Source organism: Coloeus monedula, assembly GCF_965178545.1.
Source record: "Coloeus monedula genome assembly, chromosome: 8".
Lineage (NCBI taxonomy): Eukaryota > Metazoa > Chordata > Aves > Passeriformes > Corvidae > Coloeus > Coloeus monedula.
Window position 1 is genome coordinate 9,622,967 of NC_138788.1, and position 27,437 is coordinate 9,650,403.

At 41.2% G+C, this 27,437-nt stretch overlaps 1 protein-coding gene across 1 annotated transcript; it reads left to right on the forward strand.

Annotated features, from left to right (window-relative positions):
• Positions 1-563: 563 nt before the first annotated feature.
• On the forward strand, positions 564-26,795 carry LOC309575377 (GRIN2-like protein; the record flags this gene model as incomplete). The annotated part of the gene is made up of 2 exons (XM_082285786.1): positions 564-666; positions 24,989-26,795. The coding sequence occupies exons 1-2, from the start codon at positions 626-628 to the stop codon at positions 26,793-26,795; spliced, it is 1,848 nt and encodes a 615-aa protein (XP_082141912.1). The 5' UTR covers positions 564-625.
• Between the last annotated feature and the right edge of the window lie 642 nt (positions 26,796-27,437).

The following is a 27,437-nucleotide window of genomic DNA, read 5'->3' on the forward strand; positions in this document are numbered from 1 at the left end:
TCCAGGGATATCTTACAGTAAAACCTTGAGCTTTAAAAGACCACTTAAAAATTCTGTCACAAAATAATTTTCTTAAGTGTGTTATCTTAAAAACAGTGATATCACATTGCTCATTTGACACCTATCTAAGTAACAGCAAATAATTTATCATATATTCATGTAATTTCCACTAGACTGGGTAAAATTCAATGTATGTCTTTTTAAAATTGGATATCTTTAAAAAAATCTGTGAAATGTTTGCTTGAAATATAAATCCTTTTTTACAATTCTGGTTTACAATTAATTTGATTGCATGTAATTACTTAATGCTCTTTGTAGGAACATCCCTTGATAAAGGATAGAAAAGTACTTAAAGAAGATATAGCTGTAGGATCACAAGCATCAATACATCTTTAGAAAGATAAGTAATTATAGCATCATTTTACTCTGAGGTCTAACCCCTACTGTAATATATTAATAATCTTAAAGTTTTAACAGATCCCTTTCAATAAAAGGGTTTTCTTTTTTTTTTTTAATCACATTTTGCAGCCCTAGAATGATCTTTAAATCTAGCCATTTCAAGTGAAATACATTCAAGTTGTTCTGCCTTCACACCCCCCTCTCATGTTTGGGAATTTTGACTTTGATGTTGGTGGTACTTTCATCTGTAATGGCATTGAGAAAGGGGTAAACTTTTTTTTTCCAATTAAATGTGAACTAATGTTATTGAGAGTGGTGAATTATTCAGGAACAATAGATTAGGGTCTGCAGGGAGCATTGATGGGCACCCTGACTACAACAAATAGATTACATTGAAAAGTGTAATTGCAAATGGCAGAAATAATGAGTACTTAGAATTTCTATAGTGCTTTTCATTTCCAGGCAATCATTTCCTGATTTCTATACCAGCATTAATTACTGGTAGTTAACCATCACAAAACCTTTTTGAAATAATAGTTATTGTTATCCTTATTTTATAGATTGTTTAATAACTGGAGGCCCTCCAGATCCACACTTGTGTAACTGAGATAAGAATTTCTCCCACAGTCTACTGTTGGCCTTGGTCTGACACCCAGTTTTTGGCTTTAGCAGGCTATGGATAATTGACCGTTTCAGAAAAGAATGTGAGAAAGATCGATCTACACTGTTACGAAATACCCTTTGGATCCATTCTGGGAGTCATTTGTTAGTTTCCTTTCCAAAGAAAAGATGAGAATGGGAGAGGAAGTGCATCCAGAAGGGAACGAGTTCCACAACTGTTTTCTCTCAGCTTGGCTGTTGATGGTTCTACACCTTCAAGCAGACTGCAATCAGGAACAGCTCTCCCAGTTATTTAACAGGTGTGAAATTGGGATAGAGACAGGGCAACATGGCTAACAGGAAAAAAATCTTCAAAAGATGCCATGTTTGGTGCTTCTAGATGGGCATGGGGAGAAAGACAGCAAAAGAAGAAAGGGAAGGGGGGGAAATAGTGTTAACCTAGTCATGGGGTTTGGATTCCTACTTTGGCATTTCATCTTAGCCCAGTAAAACTCCTGACACAGCAGCTAACCTTGCCATTCTTCAGGGAGGGGCAGACAGAATGCTCTCTCTGGACCTGCAAAAATCTTCCACTGTTCCATCAGTTTCCTCGTGGCACAGAACTGGTCAAGAGAGCCTCGGCCACGTGTAAAACTTACAGCTTGCACAGAGCTGTGCAAGACAGATTTTTTTCCAGTGTTTTGATAGTCATCTTTTGCTAGGTATTTGAAATCCCTGACAGACATGAACATTTTCATGCCTTCTTACCAATTTTTTAGCACTCTTACAGAATATCTACTGATAGGAAAGCATCTGTAGGTAAAGTCTGCATGCCAGCACTTCTACAGGATTCAGAATGTGTGTCTCTTTTTACCTTTTCCTTTTGTGTTTAGTAAGCTTTAGCTGTTGGTGTTGCCTAATAACAGAATTTACACAGGCTGTAGCACCACCTCCTGTCCAAAGCTGGGCTTTGGTGCAAATAATAGAGCAAAGCAAAAAGGTCTCTTAAAGGTGACCTCTTTTTAATATATGAGGCAAAATGGGAAAACATGAGCTTTTATTCCTTTCAAATGACTTTTCCTTCCTGTTTTATAATAGGAATTTCAAGTTTGCTTTTACTAGGACATGTTCTTATGGTTGCAGGGGTTTTTTTGCTAATGTAAATTGCTTTAAGAAACTTAGTAGCTGGCTATTGCTGTTTTAAGAAAATGAATAAAAAATGCTCCTTTTAAAATGACTTTATTAATAAACTCCCAAGTTCAACGATAATATGCACAAGCCCTGCATAGACTTTTGCAGAGAAAACTACTTGTGAAGCTCTGGCTTGCATGGCTTTAAAGCTTTTTGGAGCAATATGTGGTGTTTTGTTCCAGTTTTGTACACCACCTGGCCCTGATAAGAGTAATCTAAACTCTGTAACTTTGGCAGGACCTTGCAAGATTGTGTGTGTACACATGAAAAATGAACTGTTCACACAGCTGTAGTGAACAACAGAAGTTGCTCTAAGGCAAGACTAGTGTTTATTTTAGACAGTGTTTCCTAAGCCTCACCCTCTCTGGGTGAGGGATAATGAATTTAGGCCAGACATAATGTGAATAAGACAAATGGGGAGGGATTGTTGAGCAGGCAGGTGAATCCATAGACAGTAATCCATCTTTAGATTTGCAGGAAAGCACAAAATCATACATATGGCATGGCAATTGCACCATGTGTAATACAGCCCTACTTGATACAGCCTTACAGATGCAAACTTTTAACTGAGAGCAAAAGGTGATGTTTCTTTTTGGAACCATGTACATCTGGAATCAGATACTGAAAGCTGAAGATCTGTTTGCTCTAACTCAAAGATGTTTCCACAGGCACGTGCACCTAATGCTGCTCTCAGTATAGCAACAACAGATTTATAGGTGTCATCCCATACAGTTTTGTGTTTAAAAAGAAATAAAAGTTGCTCAAAAGCCTGGGAAAGACTGACCTTAAGGAAGGCCTTAAGGGTCAAAGCTGTAAGAAAAAAAGAATTTAAAATGCTGAGTACAGGAAAAAAGGAGTAAACCTTTCATATAATTAAGTCGTTATTTCATGTGGGTAAGTGATGCCTTTGCCAAGTGGCCAGGAGGTGGCCAGCGGGCGCCATCCTGGGGCTGTCCCTGCTGGATTTCCTTGGCAAGGGGCCCCACAGGGCAGTGCTGGAATGTGACCGACCTCACTCGGACACAGCTTCTGGCTCTGCCAGAGTAAACAGTTCAGTATGACCAAGAATCCTCTGGGGCACCATCCCAGCTGTAAAGGAACTTAATAGAAAAAGGCCCTCTGCCCATTCTCACACTGCTTCTGCAAAAAGGAATAAGGAATGCCTGATCTGTTTGCAGAATATTTATCTAGTACTGATAGTGTCCAGCATGCATCAGAAATATGTAATGATCTCTCCTTAATACACCCAATACGATGGGGTTTGGCTCCAAACACTTTTAATTCCAGTTGGTATCAATCAGGTTTGGCCTGTGTATGAATCCTCAATACAAAGGGTTAGAAATTAAATCAGGTATAGGGTACTTGACAAGTGTCACATGGGCAACATTGGAACAGCTATGTGAACTATTTCAGTGGCAGCAAAAAACCCAAAAAACCAAAACCAACCAAAAAAATCCCCAACCAACCAAAAAAAAAAACTTCCACAACGCAAAAAACTCAAAAAGGGTTGATCCTAACTTGAATCCTTTCAAAAATCTAGGTTAGAGCCTAGCCAGGAAGGGATGAAATAAGCTGATGTGGGCATGTTTTGTGTGGTAATCACTAGAGTTGTGACTGCTGCAGAAAGAATGCTGCACACTGTTCCTGTGGTTAGCTCTCCACTTAAAATAGATGTGAAAATGTTCTAGGGAATACAAGAAATATGAGAAGGATGAAAGTAAATCTTTCAAGCTAGGAAGAATCAGTGTCACTGACACAGATATTGTTGCCTTGCTTTACTCAGAAAAAAAAAAAAGTCTAAATGCTAGAAAGTGGTATTTTTTCTCTGTAGGAGTTAAGCAAACAATTTCTCTGCCTTTCCCAGCCTGGGGCTCAAATCATGCATTCTGTGATTGGAAATGCTAACCTGAAGGACACCTGAGCTTATTATATAACTTTATTTGTATGTATGGAGAATTACAGTGGCTTTGAGAAATTTAAGTGATACCTTTTTTCCCATTGCCAACATGATTTTTCCTCAAAGAGAATGAACAAGGTCTCTGACAACCTGTTTATTGGATAACAGGTTGGGAGAGAGTTAAAGGAGATTTTCTTTAGATTCCTGAGACCTATGAGTCAGTATGTCCATGAGCAAAGGTTACATAAACTAATAGATTAGAACAAGATTTAGTTGCATAAACACTGTTACTGCATTTCAATCTGTCACAGAGTCAAGCCTGCAGATTATTGCAGGCAGAGCTAGCCTGGGGCTTACAGTCCATCTTGCTGGACTGCCTCTGACACTGGATACATTTGAAATAGCATTGTTCTCTTGCTGTGGGGCTCCTCTGAAATCTAGGTCTTAGTGCTACAAGCCTTATTTGATATACAGTGCTCTTGCTCTCAGCTCCTGTCTGATTTGGGATGTCACTCTGGTGCACTGGTTGCACAATAATTTAGTCTGTTTCATTTAACTAAGGGTCATCGTGCCTCTTAGGAGACTGGTCCACTATTGGCAGCCACAGGGACTAGACCCAGATCCCCTTCAAATTCCCCCCAACTTTCCTGAAGCCTCTGTCCTCTCTTTTCTTTCTATCACGTTCTCTCCTCTGCATATCCTGGGTGAAGTCAGGGAGAGCAGTATAAGCAGCTCCTGCTGCATGGGGCAGAAATGGGCACAGATATGTTGCCCAGGCTTGTTGTCCAGGAAAAGGGAGCTTGGATTAGGAATTTTGAATGGACTGGAGCTGACCCACAGGCCACGAGACCGATAGCTACAGTATGATGGCTGTGGTCTGAGTTGTTTGGGAATATTGCCAGTTACTTAGGAGAGCAAAGCCTCTCTTTGGAGCTGCAGAGCTGTGTTTTTCCAAGGTGCATGAGGGCAAATCATGCTCCCAGGTTGCAGTACATTCCTCTTGAGTATTGTTTTCCTTTGAGCTTTCCCCAGCTTCTCACTGATCCCATTTTTTCATTTTACATGTGGGAATTGAGGCATCAAAGTTCAAGTCTTTATTTAGATGCTTAACTCCCATTAAGTAAAGCAAACTGTCTCTCCAGCTTTGTTCATAGCCCTCAGCCCTGGGCACCAGTTAACATCTAGAAGAGACTCTGATACTTTGTTGTCCAAAGACCAAGTAATTTTTTTTTAATGACACCATTTGCAAAATAGACCAAGGAGATTTTGCAGACCAAGGAGATGTCCTCAGATCCAAATTTGCAAGAGTGTCTTGGCAGGCAAGTCACATAAGGAAAGAATTAGTGGTGACTTCTCAAAGTCTGCTGTTTTGTAGTGGGTTCTTTTTTCTGGAAACAGGCCCTGGGAGCTCTTCCTGCTTATGTGGTCCTGGCTTGCCTCCTTTCCAGTTGAGAGTACAGAACAGATGGAAGACTAGCAATCAAATGCAGGGCGAAGCTAAACGTGATTAAATTATCAAAAAGGCCAAAGCCTTTATTGCGTGAAAGGCAGCTTAAAGCTACCCCAAAACTGGCCTGAAGGGTTGGGTTTTTTTGGTGCAATAATTTATTGCTTTTTGCTAATGGATATTAAGGAAGTGTAGGGAAGACATTCTGGTGGTTGTGCATGGGAGGAAATGACCTCTGGGAGAAGTTGAGCCGAGTGTCCATGTGATAGTCCCTTGATTTAAGAGATGTAAGGGTTTGTGCAATATCATCTTCGGCTTATTACAAAACATGCTTAAAAAAGGGCACTTGTTTTCATTCTCCATAAACAACTGTTCTATTTGTTTGATAACCAAACTAAAAATAGTGCTGTGTAGAGATTTGCTAAGTCTTTGCAATATATGAGATTGTTTGTATCGGTGGGCTGCCTTGCTAACTGCCAAGGTAAAATAAAGGCAGAAGAACTGGTCTGCTGTGTTGAGAAAGCTGCTCTTATATCCAAGATGAAAAAGAAAGATGACAGAGCTCAAAACCACCAGTTTTCACAGGTCTAAAAATTCCGGCAAAAGCTTTCAAAAAGATTAATTCTGCAAAGAAGAGCACTGCATATATGTTGCTCCTTGAAAAAAGCCATGTCAGTGGTGTTACGGCATTACTCCCAATGAAGATAAATGTAGGTGACCTGGCAGATTTCATGGAGACTTTATGAGATAAACCCACAGAAATCATTGTCCTTTTCCCAGAAAAATAAAATTGCAAAATAGAGGCTTGTTCAGAGACCATGCCTGCTATAATTGGGATGTCTAACCAGCAGTAATCTTCTCCCAGGCACAAGAAGCAGAACTTGTCTCTATGCTTGTTGGATAGAAACACTCTATATAGTGTTTATGTTTATACCCAAAGCTCTATTATATAGAGTGTTTATAGGCAAATTAGGTTGACAGATGTGTCAGACATGGCACAAAGCCTAATGGAATGATATTTGTGTGTATCTGTCAAAAGACAGAAAAGGTGGTGGTGATTAACTGGACAGTTTGAAGTTAATGTGATATCACTTATCTGACAGAAGTGCTTTCTTTACAGAACTCTGTTAGAAATAACAGTGCTGTTTATGTCAAATGGAAGGGGATGGTCAGTTTCATGTTTTTAAACAGTCTCAGGTGCATTTCAGTTGCCTCAAGTGTGTGCATGAACACTTGCTCTGCTAGCTCTTACACCGGACTTACTGGAATTATTTTGGGTGCCTGAGTATAAGCAAAAACTGAAAATTGGCATTGCATACAGAATGCCAATTTCAATAAGGGACAAGGAGTATCTGGAGTGGAGAGCTTCTGACTGGTTATAAGCATAGAAAAAGTTAAATTTGCCCATGCTGCATTAGTTATTGTCTTGAAGGCTCTCTCAGACTGTGCTAAGGCGCTGTTATTCTTCAGAAACACTCGAAAATACTTTACAATGGAGTTATCCAAAACCTGATCCAAATTGGCTGTGGCAGATGACATTCAGGCAAATGAGCAGTGTTACCCTCAAGACAGCATATTGTTCCCGGAGGGCTGCCTTATTGTGGAAGACTAGAACATATCCCAGAAATGCATTAAGATAAAATCTGTCTGGTTGAAGGTGCAATTTCACTTGCTTAAGTGGCTTTGCATCAACAGATAACAAGTATCAGCCTTCCAGGGTTTGCATGCAGAGCCCCCAGCCAGAGATGTAAACAAATTGCAAGCAGTGTTTGTGGGCACTCAAACCTGCCTGCCCAAAGAGCAGCAGAGCTTGGCAGGTTCAGGCCTGATGGAGAAGGCACAGTATGGGCAGGGCCAGGTCACCCACCTGGCAGGAAAAAGTTGCTCTAAATGACAGCAGATGAGGCAGTGCAAGAAAAGACTGTGGGGTTATAAATGGGAAGGGGTGAGAGAAGAGCTTCAGTACAAGGTTTCAGGTCTCATGTGGAGGCACCAAGCAACCAGGATGGTTTTCCTACCCCATTTCCTCTTCTGAAGAGGAGTAGATGGCCAAAGTGTGCCAGTGAATTTTAGGTTAGATAAAGGGCTTTTGGGTTAGGACTGGACTTCTCCTGTCTTGAACGTGGAAGCCCTGGTCCCCTGGATGGAGACTGACAAAAGCTGGCCTGCAGGTCTGACAGCTCTGCCTGGTGGTGCCCTTCTTCAGCAGGCAAGAAGAGCTGACTGCCTTTCCTCACACGAGGTGACTCAAAGTCAAGGGGCTGGTGGCTTGCTTTCATATGACCCTCAAGCACCCAAATCAGCAAACAGTAATTTTGAAAGCTTTCTTCCATGGCTGGGTGTAGGACTTTAATTTCATGAAATTAAACGCATTGTCATATGTCTAAGCCCTGGGTGGAGTTCTCAGGAAAACACGAATGCTAGTCAGGCTGAGACACAATGGCAGAACTGTTCTGAAATAATCCTCTTGAAAAATCATGCTTTCCTTCTTATCAAAAGAAATTTATCAGCATTGTCTGGATTTGGCCTAATAGATCTGTAGGCTACTGATTTCTCAGCTTCCTTTAACTATCAGCTTCCTAAAGAAAGATACAACAATAAATTCTCCAAATCTGAATTTGAGGCAGTTTTACACGTGTTCTAATCAAATGTAGAATGAGAAAGCTGTATGCCAATTACATCATTACTGATGCCCAGATTTGTGACCTGTTGATGTAAAAGTTGGTCACCAGTATCTTCCAGTAAGCACATTTTGATGCTTTTCATGAAAATAGTCAACCTTGCTGGACATAGAAAATCTGGTACAAGAAAGCCCTGGAAGTTCCTTCTGTAAAGAGTTTAGGGGAAAAGCTAAGTGCAGTATTGTCCTCTCATTGTATCTTTTATATGATCTTCTGATGTCATTTGAGCAACTTGGGACTCATTTGGGAGATGCATTGGAGTGGAAGGGTCGTACTGAGTTGTTCCATGGCTGGCCACTGGCACTGGAACAATGTTGGAGTAGCTACAAATGCCAGGAGTGTGTTTCACCCTGTCAGCCAAAGGTCTTTTGCTGGAATAAGGAAGGAAGCTGTAGAGTTGCCCTCTCCCTGCAGCACCACTGCAGTCCTATACCATGGGATGGGAAGAGTCACCTGGGAAAGATCCTGGGCCAGCAGGAATGCTGATGAGGATGTGCTGAAAGGGACAGGTTCAAGGAACTTCTGTTTCTGGCCTGGCAGGAAGGATGTCAAAGTCAGTGCAAAGAGCTGACTGCAAGTGCCTACTCTGCTTCACTGCTGTAATACGTAGCGGGTAAAATAACACAGCCAGAAAGCTGCTGCTGGCCCGTGTGTGGCTCTTAACCCCTGAAATGCTTCCTGACCTGCAGCCTGAGGGTGTGATTGCTCAGTGAGTCTGTGGGGGTGTGCATCTTAGGAACAGAGCCTGGAAGCACATAGGAAATTACTGTCTTTGCAGCCCATTCTGAAGACTCGGGGAGCAATTGTACATTCCTAAAAGTGTTGGGGAGGGGGTCTTGATCCCCCTCTCTCAGCTGATCGAGGCCTGATGGGAGGGTATTGGTGAAAGCTTAGGAACAGAGAACTGCTCTAAGTGGTTTACAAAAATTATTAACTGCTTCCTGGACAGAAAGAAAGAGGACTTGAAAGGTTTCTGATGTTTTGGTATCCTTCTCTTTGCCTCACTAGAGATCCAATGGGGATCTCTGCCTTGTGTGAAGTTCTAAATGGAAGCAATAGGCCAGAAAGAAATAAAAGCAGCTCAAAATGCAGAAACTTGGAGTGGTCCTTGGGAAAGGACTGAGTGTAGCCCCTCGTAAAGATGAGTGGAAGGGGAGATTCTGTACAAAAATGGGCCACTGTGGATGGGGACAAGGCTCCTCTGGTCACATCTGTCCTTGATGTTCCCTGATGCACCACAGGTCACACCTGGCAGCTTGGAGGACCTGTGTGCTTGTCTCCTCAAGGCAGGATATTCCTGCTGGGCAAGGATGGGGTGGGGGATGCTCAACCCCAGCACCCTGGGGACCCTGCCTATGCCTGGGTGAGCCCCTGTGTCAGGCTGAGTGCAAGGACACGGTGCTGCCTCTATGTTTGTGTGCAGGGAGGGCAGCTGGCCACAGCCTCCAGCAGGCTGGGATCCCCTGAGGGTTGCAGTACTACAGGGGTGAGGATGGCCACAGTCAGTGGGCAACTGTGAGCCCAGAAATAGCTGTGCCAGGTGTGGGAGAGAGGGACAGCACAAATGGGAGCCATGTGGGAGGGCAGCCTCAGCTGCGAGCACCCGGATATGTGTGCTGACACAAACTCTTTGGAAGTCACTTTGGTTCAACTAATATGTCTTTTACACTAGAAAATGTGTTCTAAATTGTGTCCTGTTTGGTACAAACTAGATAATTATCTCTAGCATTTTTCCACTTCTCCCTGCTCAGCACGAGGGACTCACTCTTCGCAGTCCATGGATACATGCTTGTTCCCAGTCCGTGCTTACAGGACTGGTGCATTCTGGCCTTGGGGTTTGATTTGTTTTCTTTCTGATTGCTCCACATTACCAGCAGCAATGGGTGTTTCCTACTGGTGATTTCACCTTTATATGAGGGTTGATATTGAACACATACAGGATGCCCTGGCCCAGGAGTCAGTTCCTTTGTACACCTTTCATAATTTTCCTTTAACCTTTACAATCTTATTCCTCCCCCTCTGCTCCTCCTCTTCCTGCCCCTGTTTGCCTCCCCTCCCCGTGCTTCCCTGGCGGCATTGCCAGCTCTGCACAGGCCCCGTTTCTCTAATCAGATGAAGCTGCAGGATTATCTCTCTCCCTCCCTCCTAGGATCCATTTTATTTCCTCTCCAGCCAAGGGGGAAGCCAGGAAGGGGTGCCTCGTCGAGGCAGAGGGAACCCCATCTCCCAGTCTCTTGCCTTTGATGCTCCCTAACAATCCCACCTCCTTCCTGTTATCATATGCTCACCTTAGTGTCAACAGCATCAGACGGATCAAGGAGAGGAAATCTGAACTCTTTGGGCTTTTGTTCTCCTCAGACTTCTGAGCACCTATTTTTAAATACCCTCCAAGTAACTTGTGCAGGGAAGCTGGATGTGCAATCCCTGAGTAGGGGGAAGGTAAGGACCACGGAAGTCATGTATTGCCCGTTCTCTCATCTCCTGTAAGGACACCGAGTCCTCTCTGTTTTGCCAGGAGAGTAACAAAGCAGATGAGGGGAAGGGAAGGGAGAGGAGCTGCACAGAGACAGACTCAGGCTTCTGCAAGTGCTGTGTTGGCAGCAGGGGTTTGATAGCTGGACTGAAGATCCCAGGAAATGGTAGCTTTTCTCTTTTTCTAAAATGATGGGAACTATGACTCTGCACTTTAATTGAATTTAATGTAGTTCTGTAGAAGGTGGGTTTTTGTGCTGATGTCTTTCACTTACATGTGCATGTTTGTGTTTTAGTAAGTGTTCCCAGAATATACATGTCACTGTTTTTTGGGGGGAGAAAAACCCCCATAAGCTTGTTCATCTTATTCCTCTGCACATCTGTGAGTTTATGAAGATGCTTTTTTGATTATCTCTTTTGTATATGTTAGGGTCTGGATACTAAAAATAAGAGAAAATAGTAAATTGTATTGCTTTAAATTTCTACCTTTTAGTACTAATATGCCAGAGAATGATTTACCTTGCTGCTTTCCACCATGTGTACCATGTGTTTTTTAAATTCTTACGAATATCCAACACTAGAAAAATCGGAGGAATATTTCAGTGCTTTCTGTATATCAGCTGTTTTATACTTTTCCTTCCTAGATAAATGATTGATTGCTATTTAGAATGGCAAACAAAATTTTTCTCTTAAACCAAAACATGTCTTTTCCAAAGTCACAGATTTGGTTTGGCTTTTTATTGTCACAAGATTAAATATTTTATATCAGAATCCTTAGTAGAATACTATTTTGTGTGTATGTTGTGATTAAAAGCAAGAGTCTATGATGATGCACTCCTGGATTTTAGGGGAGGAGGTTTAAAAGGGAGGGGGAGCAAGCAATTATTTCCATTTAGAGAACTCTAAGCATGAAAGGTGATGGGAAAGGTAGCCATGAGATAAATATATTTTGCAAGATGTTGATCTTGTACATAAATGAGATGGAGCATAGGTAGATGAAAATTGACCTCTCTTCCATTGACTCATGCTTCAAAGTAATCATCTTGTACAAAAATATAAAAATATCAGTGGTTTTCTTGCACCAAGGCATTGATGAAAGCTTGCAGACAGTTGTTTGCATGTTTTAGTGTATGTCTGACTAGACTGTAGTACGACATAGATTGTAGTAAGATCTGAGTTTGGAGGCCTCTGCATGGAGTCTTTGTGTAAAACAATTAGGTTTTGAGAAGTTTTCATTTAGGAGGGTGGATTAGATGAGAGCTTTATGTTTTCATGTTGTGTCTTGGTTACTCTGTAAACTTCTCCACTTACCGGTTTTGTTGATTTTTATTGTCCAGACATTTTATCTTAACTGTATTCCAGAGAAAGCTGCAATTGCAATTTAGTTTATCTGACAGTTATTCAGGGCTGCATAAACAAGAGCAGTAAACTGTCTATGGCCTTGTGGTGTCAGAGCTCATTTATAGTACCCAATGTGATAAATTTCCATCAGATAACAGTGCCAAATCCACATTTTTCCTTCCATAGTAAACTATGCATATTCAAACTGCACTTGAAAAATAAAAGTGTATGAGAGAGGGTAGAACAGAGGAAAATTGTTATTGATGATCAGTAGACTTCTGAAGTTTGATTTTCTTTCTTGCCTGTTAAGGGTAATGACAAAAGGTAAACTGGAGGTAGCTTTTACCCACTGCAGATGAGCAGAGGTATTTGCTGTACCAGTGAGATAATGTTACACCTGACTGCAGGCAGGTAACTTCTGAGCAGAACAGCAACAAAATCCTGTTTCTTCTCCAGTGGACTCTTCTGGAGGTTAGAGAGACTGAATTGTTCATTCCTTTGCCCTGGAGTTAATGTTTTTAAATGAGGATGGAATGTACTTCACTGGTGCCTTGTATTTGGATATTGCAAGCTGTTACACAGTTTCCAGGAGAATGCAGCCTAGGGATGATGCTTTCCAAGGCTAGGGACTTGACAGAGACCTGTTAATGGTATTTGTTCTGCAAGTATTTTTTCCAATTAATCAGAAAAAAATCTTATTTTAGTTATCATACCAGTATTTTTGTTGCTGCAAGTATCTTTGGCAAGTGTGTGATTTCAGTGCTTGTAGTCTCAAACCATCCTGGCCCAAGAGCAACAGTACAGAGCAACAAGAGCAGGAATCATAGGCTGCAAATGATGTTGCACTTTACTTTCCTTGTCAGCCTTGAACTCGTGTCTTTTTCTCAATCTCCACAAATCTCTTTTTTTTTTTTTTCTTCAAGTCATTTCCCATGGCCATGAGCACACCATAGGGACTGCAGGCACTGGCCTTTTAGTTAATTCTTGCAGTTTATTGTACAGAAATAAGAGGGTTTTAACTGGTGCAAACAGTAAAGCTGTATGCATTCACAGTATCTCTCTGGGATATTAAGATTCTGGAAGATGTGAGTTATCCAAACTCTAAACAGCCTTTTTTTTTTTTTTTTCAGAGAGGCCTGGGGGCAGTGTTTCAGTGGTGGGAGAGAGATCTTTTCTGTAAAAGCAAAATGAGGGAGAGAAGGAAAATGTTGGAGTGGTCAGGAATATCTGCATGAGGGATACAGTGAGAAGGCAGTGAACCGAAAACTACTACTGAGCTTTTCTCTGGTTTAGACAATTTGATGCAATATTTCCTACAGATGCCTTAACAATTGAATTAATCTCTAGCTATGCAGCTGGTAGTTCATATGGATGTTAAGAACTGTCCTTTAGGAGTATTCTCTGATTGCTTAGGGGATTGTTGGGAAGAAGATGGTCTCTTCCATTTAGAAAAGCTGTTAGAGTTCTTTAGAATAAAGTTCCACTCTGAGAAATTATCTTTGGCAACAGGAACCACAAAACAAACAAAAAATCACTTTGGGGCTGCTTAGGTAGATGTGCTCAGAGCAAGGCAGATGTGCTCAGAGCATGGGAATTGGGTCAAGCCAACTAAATGAAGCTGACATCAGCCAGGTCTTTCCTAGTTTGGTGTGTGAGCATTAAGCATGTGAGATATATCAAAGCATCATTCTGCACCAAAAATAGCTTAATAAGAAAGATCACCTTTAAACTGGTCTGTGCCTGTGTGGGGGAGTTCTTGCAAAATGATGGCTTAACTTGTGAACAGTGTGCATTTAATACAAAGCAGAGAAAGGAGCAGGAGTATTTCTCCATCTGCAGAATATTTCCTAATTAAGCTTTAACAAGGGCACACCTGAGTGTGCAAATGAAGGTTAATGGGATTGAGCAGTTGTAAGACCTTCATTTGACTTGCAGAGCTTTACTCCAGTCAACAGTGCAGAAGAACGACAGAACCCAGGTCATCTGAGCTGAAGCGAAAGATCCAATTCCTTTTCAACTCAAACTAAGCAAACCTGACATGCAAATTGGAGGGATGATGAATGCACAAAGCCACCCTAGCTCTCATAAACTGGATGGGTTTTTTTAGACTTTTAAAATTTTTGCCTTCTGCAAATAATCTGCTGGGAAAGTTCAGTGTTTATGACTGAACAGAGTAGATCAGTACTTCTTGAAACATCAAGGAAAAACATGCATCTTGTTATAGCAGTTTTATTTGGTTCTCAATTGCCTCTAAACTGTGAAAGGGGTGGAGTGATTTTGTTGATTTAGTAACAAGAGAGGCGCTAATGGATTGAAAAGAAACTTTTGGAGTCACTGCCTCCTTCCCATATGTCACCTTTCGTGTAGAATACGGGGATCACCTTTGTGCTTCCTTTCCAAAGTCATTCCTGTCTCGTTTCAGTGAAAGGTATAGGTTCCACTAATCAATTAAAAGTTCAGTATTGCAAAATGGCTGCACATTTCAGCTTCTCAGGTTGAGAAGGTACATTCATTGGCAATGACATTCATTAGCACTGACAGATAAAAGCACATATTTGTGAAAAGAATAAAAAAAGTCATTGGATCATCCATTTTTGAAGGGACCTTTTGAATTCATCTATTCCAGTCTCCTGCTCAGAGCAGAGACAACTATGAGGTCAGATCAGATTTCTTAGGGTTTTGTGAGTCTTGAATATGGTCAAACCAGTGTTTGAAAAGTGAAGAATTCCTGTAGCAGAGACTTTATTCTTTATAATCAGTATCTTGTTGCTAGCAGTTAACAGCACATGCCTGAAGAGTTATTCTCTAGTTGTCCATGTCACACAGGTGGGATCTTCCTCTATCCAAATGATGACAGGAACTGAATTATCTTGTGGCTCTTGAGTTGTTCCAAATTTATACCTCAAAACTTTGGGATTCTGATATTATTAAATGTTAATAAGGAAGTAGAGACTTCTGCAGCTCAGTTTATGATTAACCAAGAGGAGGGGAAATTTGCTTGTTTACATAGAGAAGGGTGTAAACATTAGTTCTAGAGGAAGTTCTTCACATACTTGGATTTGACAAAGTATTTGCAAACTTCAATCTGCTGCTTTGAACTGTTACTGTACTCTGTCTTGGGTTTTCTCTCCTTAAGGTCTCTGGTTTCAAACAAGCCTTGAGAGGCAGGGGCTCTCCTCTAGCCAAGCTCTAGTGTTTTTCTCTCAGTCCTGGGAGAGTAGGGAAATGCTCCCTTTCATGCCTTGCAGATGTTTTCTGAAAACTGTAATAGTTTCTAACTATAAAACTATAAAACTGTAATAGTTGATATAAAGAGAATAGTTTCCCACATAAGTCTTATTCGACCACAGATGAATTGGGACAGTTGCTTTTCTGAGAGACAGACATTGCACTTGGACATAATGTATTTTAATGACAAAACACCAAGTTGGAAATGAAAACTTATTCTTCCCATATTCCTTGTTTAAATAGTTTCAAAGCTACCTCATACCACAATGGCACCTTTTAACAATGCTATGAAACATGATTAGCTAGTCCTCTTTTTAGTTCTTTTCAATCCTCAGCCCTTTGGATAGAGGTTGCCAGCTCTTTTCCAGGATGTATAAAAGACAGCCTGCAGTGTGAACTGAAGGCTTAAATTAGTCACAGAATCTCTTTTTCATGAGAAGTTCATCATAGTAAATAAAAGCCTACAAGTGCATGTGGCACTGCAGGGCAATGTGGTCTGCAGTTGTGACAACTCTGCTTAGAAATGTTTAATGAAACTGCTTATAATAATTAATCATTGCTACTTAATATGCCATGCATATACAATATACTTGTTAGCATGCACATTGTAGAGAGAGTATATACATACAACACCTAATTTGAGAAACTCTGCTGAGCCTGAGTATTTGAAATCCTTGAGATTCCTTACCCTCACTTGATGCTAGAAAGTTGCAGGGGGTGCTTTAAACATGCTTCTGTGGCACAGGTAGTGTCTGAACTTTACTGGTAAGGTGAGTTTTCTGCAAGTGCAACAAGAATTTCCTGTAGAGATGCTCTATTTATTTCTTTCAATCCAAATATTACAAAAGAAGGGCTAGAATGCATTATCTTCAGCGTCTTATATTTAATATCTTTTATTCTGGGATTTGAGCATGCTCTACAATCATGAATTAAGCCTTTAAATACCTACATCAGGGGCTTCTGTATCTAATCTCTGAGTCACAGATGAGTAAACTGAGTCACAAAGGGAATGACTTGCTCAAGGTTATACACTGTGACAGTGAGCACAGACAGAATTAGAAAGCAATTGTTTCCTCTTTCTGATTACTGAGCAATTGTTTCTTTAAATTCTGGAAGCCAGTTTTCTGTCAGCCTACAATGCAGAAGTCAGTCTTTTCTTACCACCACTGAGAGCAGCTTCTGGAGGTAGATGGATTGTGGTTTTGAATTCTTCTTTTCTCCAAGGTTTTGTGTACAGTTCATAAATGTTGTTATTTAAATAACGAATTGAAGGGCATTTTGTGGCCCTGGTGTAGTGTTCAATCACAGGGAAAAACAAGGCAGCAAGAAATGAAGGTAAATTTCTAGGTCTTGCTAGATAAGTTGGCAGGTTTTTCTAGGTAGGAAAGAGATTCAACTATTACATGTTGAAGAATAATGAGCCATCTTTAATTGTTTTGGTGAGGCATCCTTCAATCTTAAATATTGTCTTTATCCTAATGGAGATGTTTGGAGACCTTCAGATTGCTATTACTGTTGTTTATATCACCATTATTCCTGTTTGATGCTGCTGTGGGAACTGCCATCCTTCAATTAAGGATGATATGTGAACATGAAAAGCTGTCGTCTTGCAGCTATATCTGTTCAGTATTTTTAAGGCAGATTTGAGCTTACTTAGCCACTGCAACTGGTTACAAAGCTTTTATCTCTGTTGGCACAACACTGAAGCAAGGGAGTGAGTTTCTCGGGGAGGTTGGGCATGCTAGACAGGCTCAGCTCTGTGCTTTTGGCCACCTCCTTCCAGCCAGAACAGAGCACACACATGGACTGTCCATCCACTGGAACAGGCTGTGACACAGCTTTAGCTGTCAGAGGGGCGGTCACCTGGCAGGGAGGGGTATCCCACTGCCCTCACACTCAAAAGTGCATGGGATGTCCATAGGGCAGGGAGGCTGAGTTCATACCTTCCCTCTAATTGTTGCTGTTAAGCTTTCAAGCAAACAGCAGAAATGATTCTTTGAATATTTTCTACTAAAACACATGAATTTGCAAGTAGATATTCTAATCACTTAGCCAGTTTGGGTGGAGTCTGTTGGATATGCAAACTGCTGGACTCTTGTGCAGGTTGCATTGATATCCAGCTGCATTCCCTCGCTCAGAGATTGAAGGAGGCTGTAAGCAAGCTTCTGGTTTTCTGTATGGCTTTTAAGTTCATGCTGCTGCCCAGGCAGCTGTGATTCACACAGTTGGCAGGCGTGGGCCTCTGATGGGCAGAGGCTTGATGAGCAAGCTATGGCCATATGCTTTTGTGGAGTTCCAGATCAACGGGGTTGCTTTGGAGCTTGTCTGCTCAGGGCTGAAGGGTGGGCACAAAAATGGACCTCTGAGGAGCATGAGTTGTTCAATACCAGACCAATGCTCCTCCAAGTTGGAACATGTGATGGAATAGGATTTGATCCCCTGCTGTGAAGAGGAAAAGGCTCACTAGTGTCTCTCTCTAAAATAAATCCAAATGTAGATAGGCCACTGTGTATTTTCTGCGTTAAAGATGAATTCCTAAAGAGACTATCAAATATTTTTTTCACAGGACTTCTGTACTGCCAGTGGATATCAGTAGCCATCAATTCTTAAGAGCATAATCCTGGCATCTGAATTAACAGTTTCATTTTGCTTAATTCTGTTCTGCTTAAGCCAGAAAGACAATTATATTAATACACCACATCTTTAGGTATCCACTATTCACTGTAAGTATGATTTTAGGTCAAAGTTGCCTGCTGTCATTATATTTGATTTGTTTGTTAAAGCCCCAGCTGGTGAGAACAGCTGATTACATGACCATGTCAACATATTTAATTTGTACTTAAAAGTTTTAAGTGTTCTAACTGAAAATACGAGCTTTAAAGAAGTGAGCTGTCAAACAGTAAAATTGAGCATCAAATATGACCGCACAATATCTCATTTTTTAGCTCTGTCAGGTATATTGTAGGGTAGTTTGTATGCTGAGGCAGATCTCCACATGGAGATATAGTTGGAATAATGTTTTGCTTATAAAATTCTTCTAAAAAAAGATCAAAATCCAAGAGGTTTTTGAAGTTGTTTCTGGGAGAGATGGTTAAATAAAAAAGGTGGCAAAGAAGATGCATGTTGCAGTAGCAAATCATGTGATGGGGTCAGGACGATGTGCCAAAACATGCCTCCCTTGTGACAGAGTGCACCTCTCTCTGGTTTCCCAATAATTTATTTATGGCCATGTGAATTGTCCTTCCTGGGGATTCAGCTGAAGATGTCACTGAAATGGTCTCCTTTGATTCATCTGTATCAGGTTCCTCTCACATGGCACTTTCATTTTAGCCTTTTTCATTTTTAGGATTCAGAGTTGTCAGCTCTGCTTTGCTAGCTCAGACTGTGCCAGGGCTGTGGGCTGTCCCTGGTCCTTAAAAGAGAATGCTGACCTTCCTGCATGGCTCTTCTAAGCTGTTGGGATAACTGTGGGCACAGTGGCCCTGTCTTTCTGCACCAAGGTGAATGTATTGGCAAATGTCAGAATCTATCACTTTTCTGATGAGGCAACTCATTTGTTGTCCCCTGCTGAGGCCACTGGTAAGCAGGGCACCCATGGCACCCTCAGCATTTGGGGAAGAGGTCTCTGCTGTGGTCCTCAGTAAGGAGAGAGCCAAGGTTCAGTAACACTCAGGGTAAGGGGGACTCTTCACTCTCAATCTTGTTACCAGTCTCTGCAGAGGGATACCTGCCCAGCATGCTCAGCACAGGATGAGGGAAAGACAAAAGTCTTTTAGGAAAGCCTGACAGAATGGTAATTAGCAGAAATGAACGAGGCTGTGAGCAGTGGGTTTGTAAGGGCGTCAGACACACGGCCTCTGCTTTGGCAGTGCTGAGCACTGAGGGTCACAGCTCTCCTGCTCTCGTGTTTTCTAGCCTGTCAAATGTACTCCTCCTCCTTGTAAATTATGGTGCCAGTGACACGCCCCACTGTCACCAGTGCTTCTTGCAGTGCAGAACTGGAAAACAACCCCATTCCTCTGCATACACAGCGTGCACTTGTCTGTTGTGTCCATCTGTTGGTACCTCTAGATGCCCAGACCAATCTGTCCTGTAGATCTGTCTGATACTTGGAAATACTTAGGATGATCGAAAATATTTACAAAAGGGCATTAGCAGATTAAACTGAACAAGGCATAGTTTGTTTATAATGCTATTCCAAAATGGAAAGCCTACAGGAAGATGATGAATTAAAGGTTAAGTGATTGGAGTTTCAACCTGAGTCTTTATTAATCTAGTTGACAGAATTTAGAGAAATTATTTTTTGTATTGACAGAATTTAGAGAATTTTTTTTAATGTTCCCTGACAAGTGATGCCTTTTCCCCTACTGTAACTCCTCTTTCTTCCTTTCACTTATACCTCACCAAAATAAAATAACAATTAAAGACAGCAACAACAAAACTCCTAATGCCAGACACTTGAATCTCTAAGCTTTTTACCATGGCTAATCCTGTTTTGCCAATGCCTTTCAAGTGGTTTGACTCCCCCCCCCCCCCCCCCAATGTAAATGTTAGTGATTACTGCTAATGAACTATTTCCTTCAGTAGTAGTAGTAGTTAGGGAGAGGCCATCAGATCTCATAATGCTATCATGCCAATCTTTGTCTAAAGCAAAACAGATCTTTCTTATCTCGTGCAAGTAGTTCTCAATGCGGGCAAGCAAGGACAATTTTTAGACATAAGCACACTCTTATTTTTTTTTATTTTGATGGTATAAGATTCTTTTACATTAGTACAGCTCTAAAAGAAATGAATGTCATATTAGATGATGTTCCTTTTTATGTCATTTTACCACAGTAAACATGTATCTTAGGAGTTTAGTCATGGATGGCAGTAAGGAAGCCACATTGCTTATAATATAGCACGCCTGAAGAGAACCCAGTGTGAATATACTGAATTGCTTCTGGTACCTGAGGGAACTTGGCTGTTTAGGCAGAAATGCAGGTTTTCCTGTATCTGCTGTCTTGTGCCCCAGGCAGGGGTCAGCAGTGTTTATGGCTAAGGGACAGCTGCCCCTTAGGATGTAATTAGAGTTCTGTCATTTTAACTATAAACATCTCTTGACTTTCAAATTTATAACCATGGTGTTTGTAGTAAGATTAAACTAAAGTTAAGAACCTCTATCTAGCAGCTTTTTATTCAAGTAAATTTCTTGATTAATTTCTTTAATTAAAATGACACTATTCTCCTTGTATAAAATATACTTGTGTTTGTCTTGGAGTTTGGTGCTGCTGCAGAAATTCTGTGTTTGCCTTGTGAAGCTGATTATTACTCTGCAGGGCCAGAATGATGCAAATGAAGCAGCAAATTCAGGACAAAGACCTTGCAACTCTCTAACACTTCTCAGAAAGTGTCTTCTCAGAAAGTGCTAATGCTGCCATGGAGGGTCCTGGTCAGCATCCAAAAATGTTGGTATGGATCAAATTGCTTAGCTTTTCCAAATTCCACATTTGCATATTAGTGTTCTCACCCCTGAAACTGGCTCTGATTTTATAACTTTTTTGGAGTCAGATTCTGGTTTTGAAAGCATAAAACCAAATATTATGAAGAAAATAAAGGTTTTTTGATTGTATGATCAGCCAAGTGAAGATGGGTGAAACATCTTGCAGTCATTATTACAAATCTTGTTGACATGTGGGTTGACCATCAGAGTTATATAAAGCAAAAATAACTGTGGAAGATTTAGAGAAGTAAGTCTCTGTCATTGCATGCATGTTTCTAGTAAATAGTATTTAATTTCTCTGACTCTTCCCAAATTCTGCAACTAACTTGTGTTGTTTAATGTGTCAGGTGATTCTCACTGCCTCACTGTCTGTTAACTTACTATAGTAACAGAGTACCAAATGGGGGGTTTTAAAAAAGAGGGAAAAGGACTTTCTACATGGGCAGATAGTGATAGGACAGGGGGAAGCAATTTAAAACTAAAAGATGAGAGAGTTTAATTAAAAGTATGTGTGTGGAATACAAAAATACCAAAGAATTTTAGAATCATAGTTAATTTACAGTGAATATCTTTCAATTAAAAACATACATTAGATTTAATATTTTGAGACTAAATTTACTGGTGCATTAAATAGGTCAAAACTTTAATCATAAGTCATAGCAAAATACACATTTGTTGCTTTAAAGTAGTTCAGTGGAATTAGTGAAAGCAGCCTATATCCCCTCATAAGCTATCTGAAGCTAAGCCAAAAATAGTGGATGTTAATTCCATTTCTATCCTAATCCTTTCTCTGCTTGTCTAACAATTTTCTATATACTCATAGCAGAGTATCTGCCTCAAAAGTTTATTCTTTCTTGTTTGTGTATTCAGGTGTGGATTTCCTTTGAAATTTCAAATTGAAATCTTTCTGACAAACTCAGAACCTAAAGTAGATATTTCTGAGTAAAATTCCTTTCCTATAAATTACATTTTTACATTTTAAAAATGAAAATTAAGCCAAGCAGTCTGCTCTGCCCAGCACACACAAAGAAAGCTGTTTTGGGTGCCTATGTACCCACAAAATCAGTGTGTTTCTATCCATGTTTCATGTGGGTAATCCCTTCCTGATTAGCCAATTCACAAAATACAAAGGTGTTGCATGGCTGTGACATTGGAGAGGTTCCATGTCTGGGGTTGGATTTTTAAAAAGTTTGGCACCTCATTCTTGGTACCTGACCCAGCCCCTTGCTGGTAGAGGTGTTGGAAGGACCATCCAGACCCTTCTGCTTGCCGGCCTTTCCCAGAAGCCGTGGGCTGGACACCGGGCTCACGTGGGAGATCCGACACTTCGGGGGTGTGCATGCGGCGCTGGGCCCCTTCTTGAGGGTTCTTTGTGCACCCTGAGCAATCAGTGGCAGCAGTGCTTGTGTGAAATGCAGAATTTGGGAAGGCCCAAAGCCACAGGAGAATTGTTACAATTGTGTTAGCATGGAACACTGGTCGGTCTGAGCAACGAAGTTCAAATACTGTTGGGAGTAGCTGGTTAGAATATTCTACATGTACATGTGTAATATATGTCTCATTGGCCCACGTTTGGTCTTGATGTCACCTGCAGTGGGGCAAAAATAAATTTCTTCAGAGTTCTCTTTGGAGGTTTCATTGCCAACATCACCCTGGACGTTGTTTTCAGTGGACTGTTGCATCCATCTGAATGTGTTTTGTGTGACATGATGGATCAGTTTCAAATGTGTCACTTCTTTCAGTTACAGAGGCTTCTGCAGCCATGCCCATTGCTACATAAAGAAAGCAAAGAGGGGCCTTGGTTTCTGTGTACATGTACGTATTTGAACCTCGTAAACTTTGTAAGAGAGCCCTTCAAACTTCCCACAGCCTCATATCATTTGTAACAGGGTGTGTTTGAAGCTTCCTTTCACCTGAGTCTCAGTATTTGTGTCTGAGGATTTCCATTAGTGTTGTTTCATCCAGATGTGTGAGAGCCTTTGCAGATGTTATCTTTTAAAGAGATTAAATGTAAGGTTTTCACCTTGTAGGCAGCTATTGCTCTGGTGTTTAAGCCTCTTGACTCCTTTGAACCCTGTGTGGCAGACTATACTCATGTGTGGAAGTGGCTGTAGGAGAAGTAACATGTATGTAGGATGGGAAATGACCTTTTTTCTTCATACAGTCCAAATTGGAGCAAACCCTATGCTAGAGGACATTGCTGCTGGTCATAAGTCCCAGCCACACAGCCCACAATGAGAAGTTTCCTAAGAATGTGATTGCAGATATTATTATTTTTTAATGTTGTCCTGCTCAATTTAATTTCTTTATGGAAAACAGCCAACACAAGTGGATTTCAAGTGATGGGAAAATCCAACCTGTTAGCCTGCCAAAGTTAACAATGGAAATGGAATTACAAGCACTGATAGGTGCCTGGATCAGCTGTAGATCTCTTGGTTGGCAGAGGGAGCAAAAGGCATGTTCTTATCAGTTACGTTGGTACATGACTCTTGGAGCCTGTAAATATCATATTAAAAGGATCACGTATGAGAAGCTTCTCACTGAGAGGGTTGAATGTGAGCCCTTGCAGCCACCATGTGTTCTGAGTGAACTTCCCTGTTACATTTGCAGAGTGCTTTTGTTCACCATGTATATGTACCTTTCCTGTTCCACACATTCATTTTTATTCTAGTGATAGAGTGCACAAGAAATTGTGCAGCTTTCTGTAGGAGATCCGCTAAGGAGGCAGAGTGCATGGAGCGTATCTGAGGGAGTGTTGTCTAAAATGAGAAATTCTGGCTTTCACTCTCTACATCTGTACAAAATATCCAGTAGTACTTGGCCTGGACAATGCACAAATACTGTGGATCTTTCTGCTTAACACAATGAGTTCTTGTAGAAAAGACATATATGTATATGTGTGGATAGATACAGATATACAAGCATATTAAAATCACTTTAGTTGTACAAATGTTGCAACACCTCTGTGACATCAAGGGAATATGTGTAGTCAATTGGTAGAAGATCTGATTCAATCAGAAAAAATGGATCGCTAAATCTGGTGAGATTCAAAATCTTCAATCACAACTTCTCTCAGATGTGAAACTGCTAACATAAATGTTAATAATGTATAGGACACTGTACCAACTGGTAGAAACAAGGGTTTTCTAAAAATGGAAGTGACTGAGTGCACTAAAAAAAAAGAACAGAAAAACTGCAAGACTTTGGTTAAAGAGGTTCTTGTTTTGTTTTTACCCTGCCTCTGGTGCCATGAATGTGCACCTTCCACAGCCAGCATGAACTTGTGGATTTGCAAAGCTGAGTGGCCCAAGAGCACAGAGCCCCTTAACAGAGGCAGTGCTGAAGTGCAAACTCTCCTTACAGAGAGAGGGGAATTTCACCTCCAGCCTTTCAGTGGATCCCTCTTTGCACCACCTCCTGTGGTGCCAGTGGTGAGCACAACCTGGAGTGCTGCCCAGCATTATTTGTTCTGGGAACACTGTCAGCGACCTCACACTGGCCTGGCAGAGGTAATTTCCTTGGGTTTCATGTCATCTCTGCCACAGGGGGTCAAAACAGCTTTGTCCATGCCTACTGTACACTTGTGTGGGCTCTGAGAAAACAGTGGACTAAACTGGTGATCTTCTTGTAACATGAAATATCAAGAAGCTTGTTAGGAAGGGTATGGGGAAAAGGGAGAACTTGTTCAGTTGTTGAGGTTTTAAGGTTGAAAAGCTCCAGCAGCAACTGGATAACTTCTGAAATAACAATGTCTAAATGAAATGACTAAAAACTAAAAATCGTTTTTGTTTTGACAATACAGTTAATATCATTGGCTTAATGATCACTGTGGTGAAAATCTATCTAGTATGAAAATACCTCTGTCTTTGCTTAAGTTACATAACATCTCTGGATGTCCCAAAAATGGCTCCAGTGAATTTGGGGAGATGATACTTGTTAATGTTGAGACAGTTATTGTCAAAAGGTAGGAACCAAGGAGGATTTTTTCCTTTTGTGTTTTGTGAATTGGAAAAAAACCCCAGAACTACAATAAATCCTATCTCTAATTTAGGAAAAAACTCTTTGGGGAAAGTGAAAATGCAAACTGACTGGTCTGAGTACACCTAGACTAGAGCACTGTGCTTTTTAAAAAGTACTTGTGAACTGTGAAGAGCAAGAAGCCCAAGCAGAAGGTCAGTAGAGATTATAGTTTCTAGTACATTTATTTCCTACTTAAATTGCTTCTTTGTCTTTTCTACCATTTCCTGCAGATCTCTCTTTTTTGCCATGTCAGCTGACAGCTACCAGCTCCACACCCATTCCTACCAGGACCCACTAAGTTCTACTTGTCACAGTCTCTTGAATGTCAACAGCCACCCCCTATCCAAGAGCTCCTCAAATCTGGCCTGTATTGGGCACTCGAGGAGTTTAGAGGAAAGGCAAAACAAACAGGAGCTGAAGAAAAGCCATAGTAGCACCATCTGCCATATCCTGGAAAACAGGAGTGATGCAAGGAGTGTGCAGAGTCCTGGATGGTCCTTCTCACAGCCTGGGATGATGGGACTTGGATCAGAGGTCCAAACCGTAAATGACCAGTCAGCCAATGACCATTCAGAGAGCAGAACTAAGAATACAAACCATGTTCTTGTCACTGAACAGTCCTCAGCATCCCGAGGAGTGGGGGACACTAAGATGTGTGTAAAAAGCAGCACTGTTCAGAATGTTTCTTCAGCCTGCTTTGTTCACCAGCAGAGCATGTGTAAAATGGAAGAATCAGGAACTGCCCTTCAGAGAAGCCACTCAGACCTAACCTGCAGCTGCAAAGAGCAGACTTACGTCACTCACATAGAAACCAGTGCTACTCACTCCAGCCTAACTTCTTCTGGTTGCAGGCATGGTCCACCAGTGGCTAGGATGTCTTTCCAAACACAGAGATATGGATCAGAAACAAATGAAAATACATCTCACTACCAAAACCTTGTGACTCATCTTCCAGTTCTTCCTAGAGACCAACAAGTACCCACAAATACCTTTGACAGTGGCAGTATTCCACGTAACACTACTGTTTACACAGATCCTGGAACATTTCACGCTGCTGTTCTAGGACCCCACATGCCTGGAAATGGTTTCCCAAACAGGACAATGTTCAGTCAAGCCCCTGGGATTATTCATGGTGGTCTGACTTATGGTAATATTCCAAACTCTGCATACTCTCCCATGGTGATGACAGTTCACAACAACTCTGTGGGGCCCTGCAGTCTCAGGCAGGACACCCTGAAGGCAGATGCCACCATCCCGGCCTACTGCCACTCCTTGCCCATCCCATCCATACAGCTCGTCCCACGGTTGGTGTGCTCCATTAGTGAGACAGGAAAAGAGCAGGCAGAACCTGGCTACTTTCATTCCTTTTCTGCTTCAGACATTCTGACATATCCTAAGCTGGTGTCTTCAGTAAGTGAATCAGGCCTGGATGCCAAGAAAATCCTGAAGTGCTGTAATGTTCCTGGAGAACAACTGCAACATGCTCAGCAGGAGAGAGCTCCTCCAGAAGCCAAGGCTGCCTGTGTTGCCCTGAGCAGCCAGCAAGGTGCAGACATGGTAGTGACAACTAAGGATATGTGGACTATGACTTCCATGAATGACATAACCAAAGGCCTGAAACCAGCTCTTGAGCGTAGAGATGCCGAGGTACAAACTCTTCCAACCATGGAATGCAAATCGGCGGCAACAAGCCCAGCAGCTGCAGCAGAAGGTCACTCACATGTGTTCCCAGAGGTGAACCTGGAGCAAGACTTGGAGGCCCCCAAATCTCCAGTTCGTGAAGTGAGATGGGATGATGAAGGAATGACGTGGGAAGTGTATGGGGCATCTGTGGATCCAGAAGTCCTCGGGGTAGCCATTCAAAAACATCTCGAGTTTCAAATAGAACAATTCCAGACAGACCCTGCTGCGGCAGCTGAAAAAAGTAATGCGAAGCCACCCCCTGAAAAACCTGGGAAAAAAAGGCCTTTCAGAACAATGATGCATTCCCTGAGATATCCAAGCTGTTGTGCTCGCTCCAGTACTTCAGTGGAATGAGCAAAGCTGTAGGGTGTAGGATAGTTGTGCTGCTTTTAAATTGTACATTAATGCTGACTCTTAAGTGTTAACGCAGTATACGTGGACAGCCCGTACCAGAATGAATGGAAAAAGATCAGTGATCATCAAATATACACTAAAGCAAGGAAAAATCCATGGCTGGACCATATAACAGAGAACATAAGATTATACTTAAATAATGCTATCCAAATGCTCTTGACTGTATTTAATGTAGCACTGTTTTTCCTCTATGTTAGTTTTAAACTGTATTGTAAGGAATGAAACTTCTTTTTTAATGATGCATCTTTTTAAAGTAATGATGACTTTTTTCTGTATTTTAATAATTTAAGGTTAGAAAACAAAGTTGGAAAAGTATGCTTTAATCAAAGTTCTTAGCTTTCAATCATATTCACTTAAATTGTTTTGGCAGCTGTTTTTCTGTTAATTTATAATAATCCTGACTACAAACCCACTTTAACTGTAGACAAAAAAAACAAACTCGTGTAATGTTCTATGACAAAGAATTGTAACTTTTTTCTACATAACTGTGAAGTAATTTCAGTGTTGCTAGTCTGAACTCCCTTCCCTTAGCAAGCTCATGTACAGTTGGAGGATGCTTCATCAACTTTCCAGTTAGTTTGT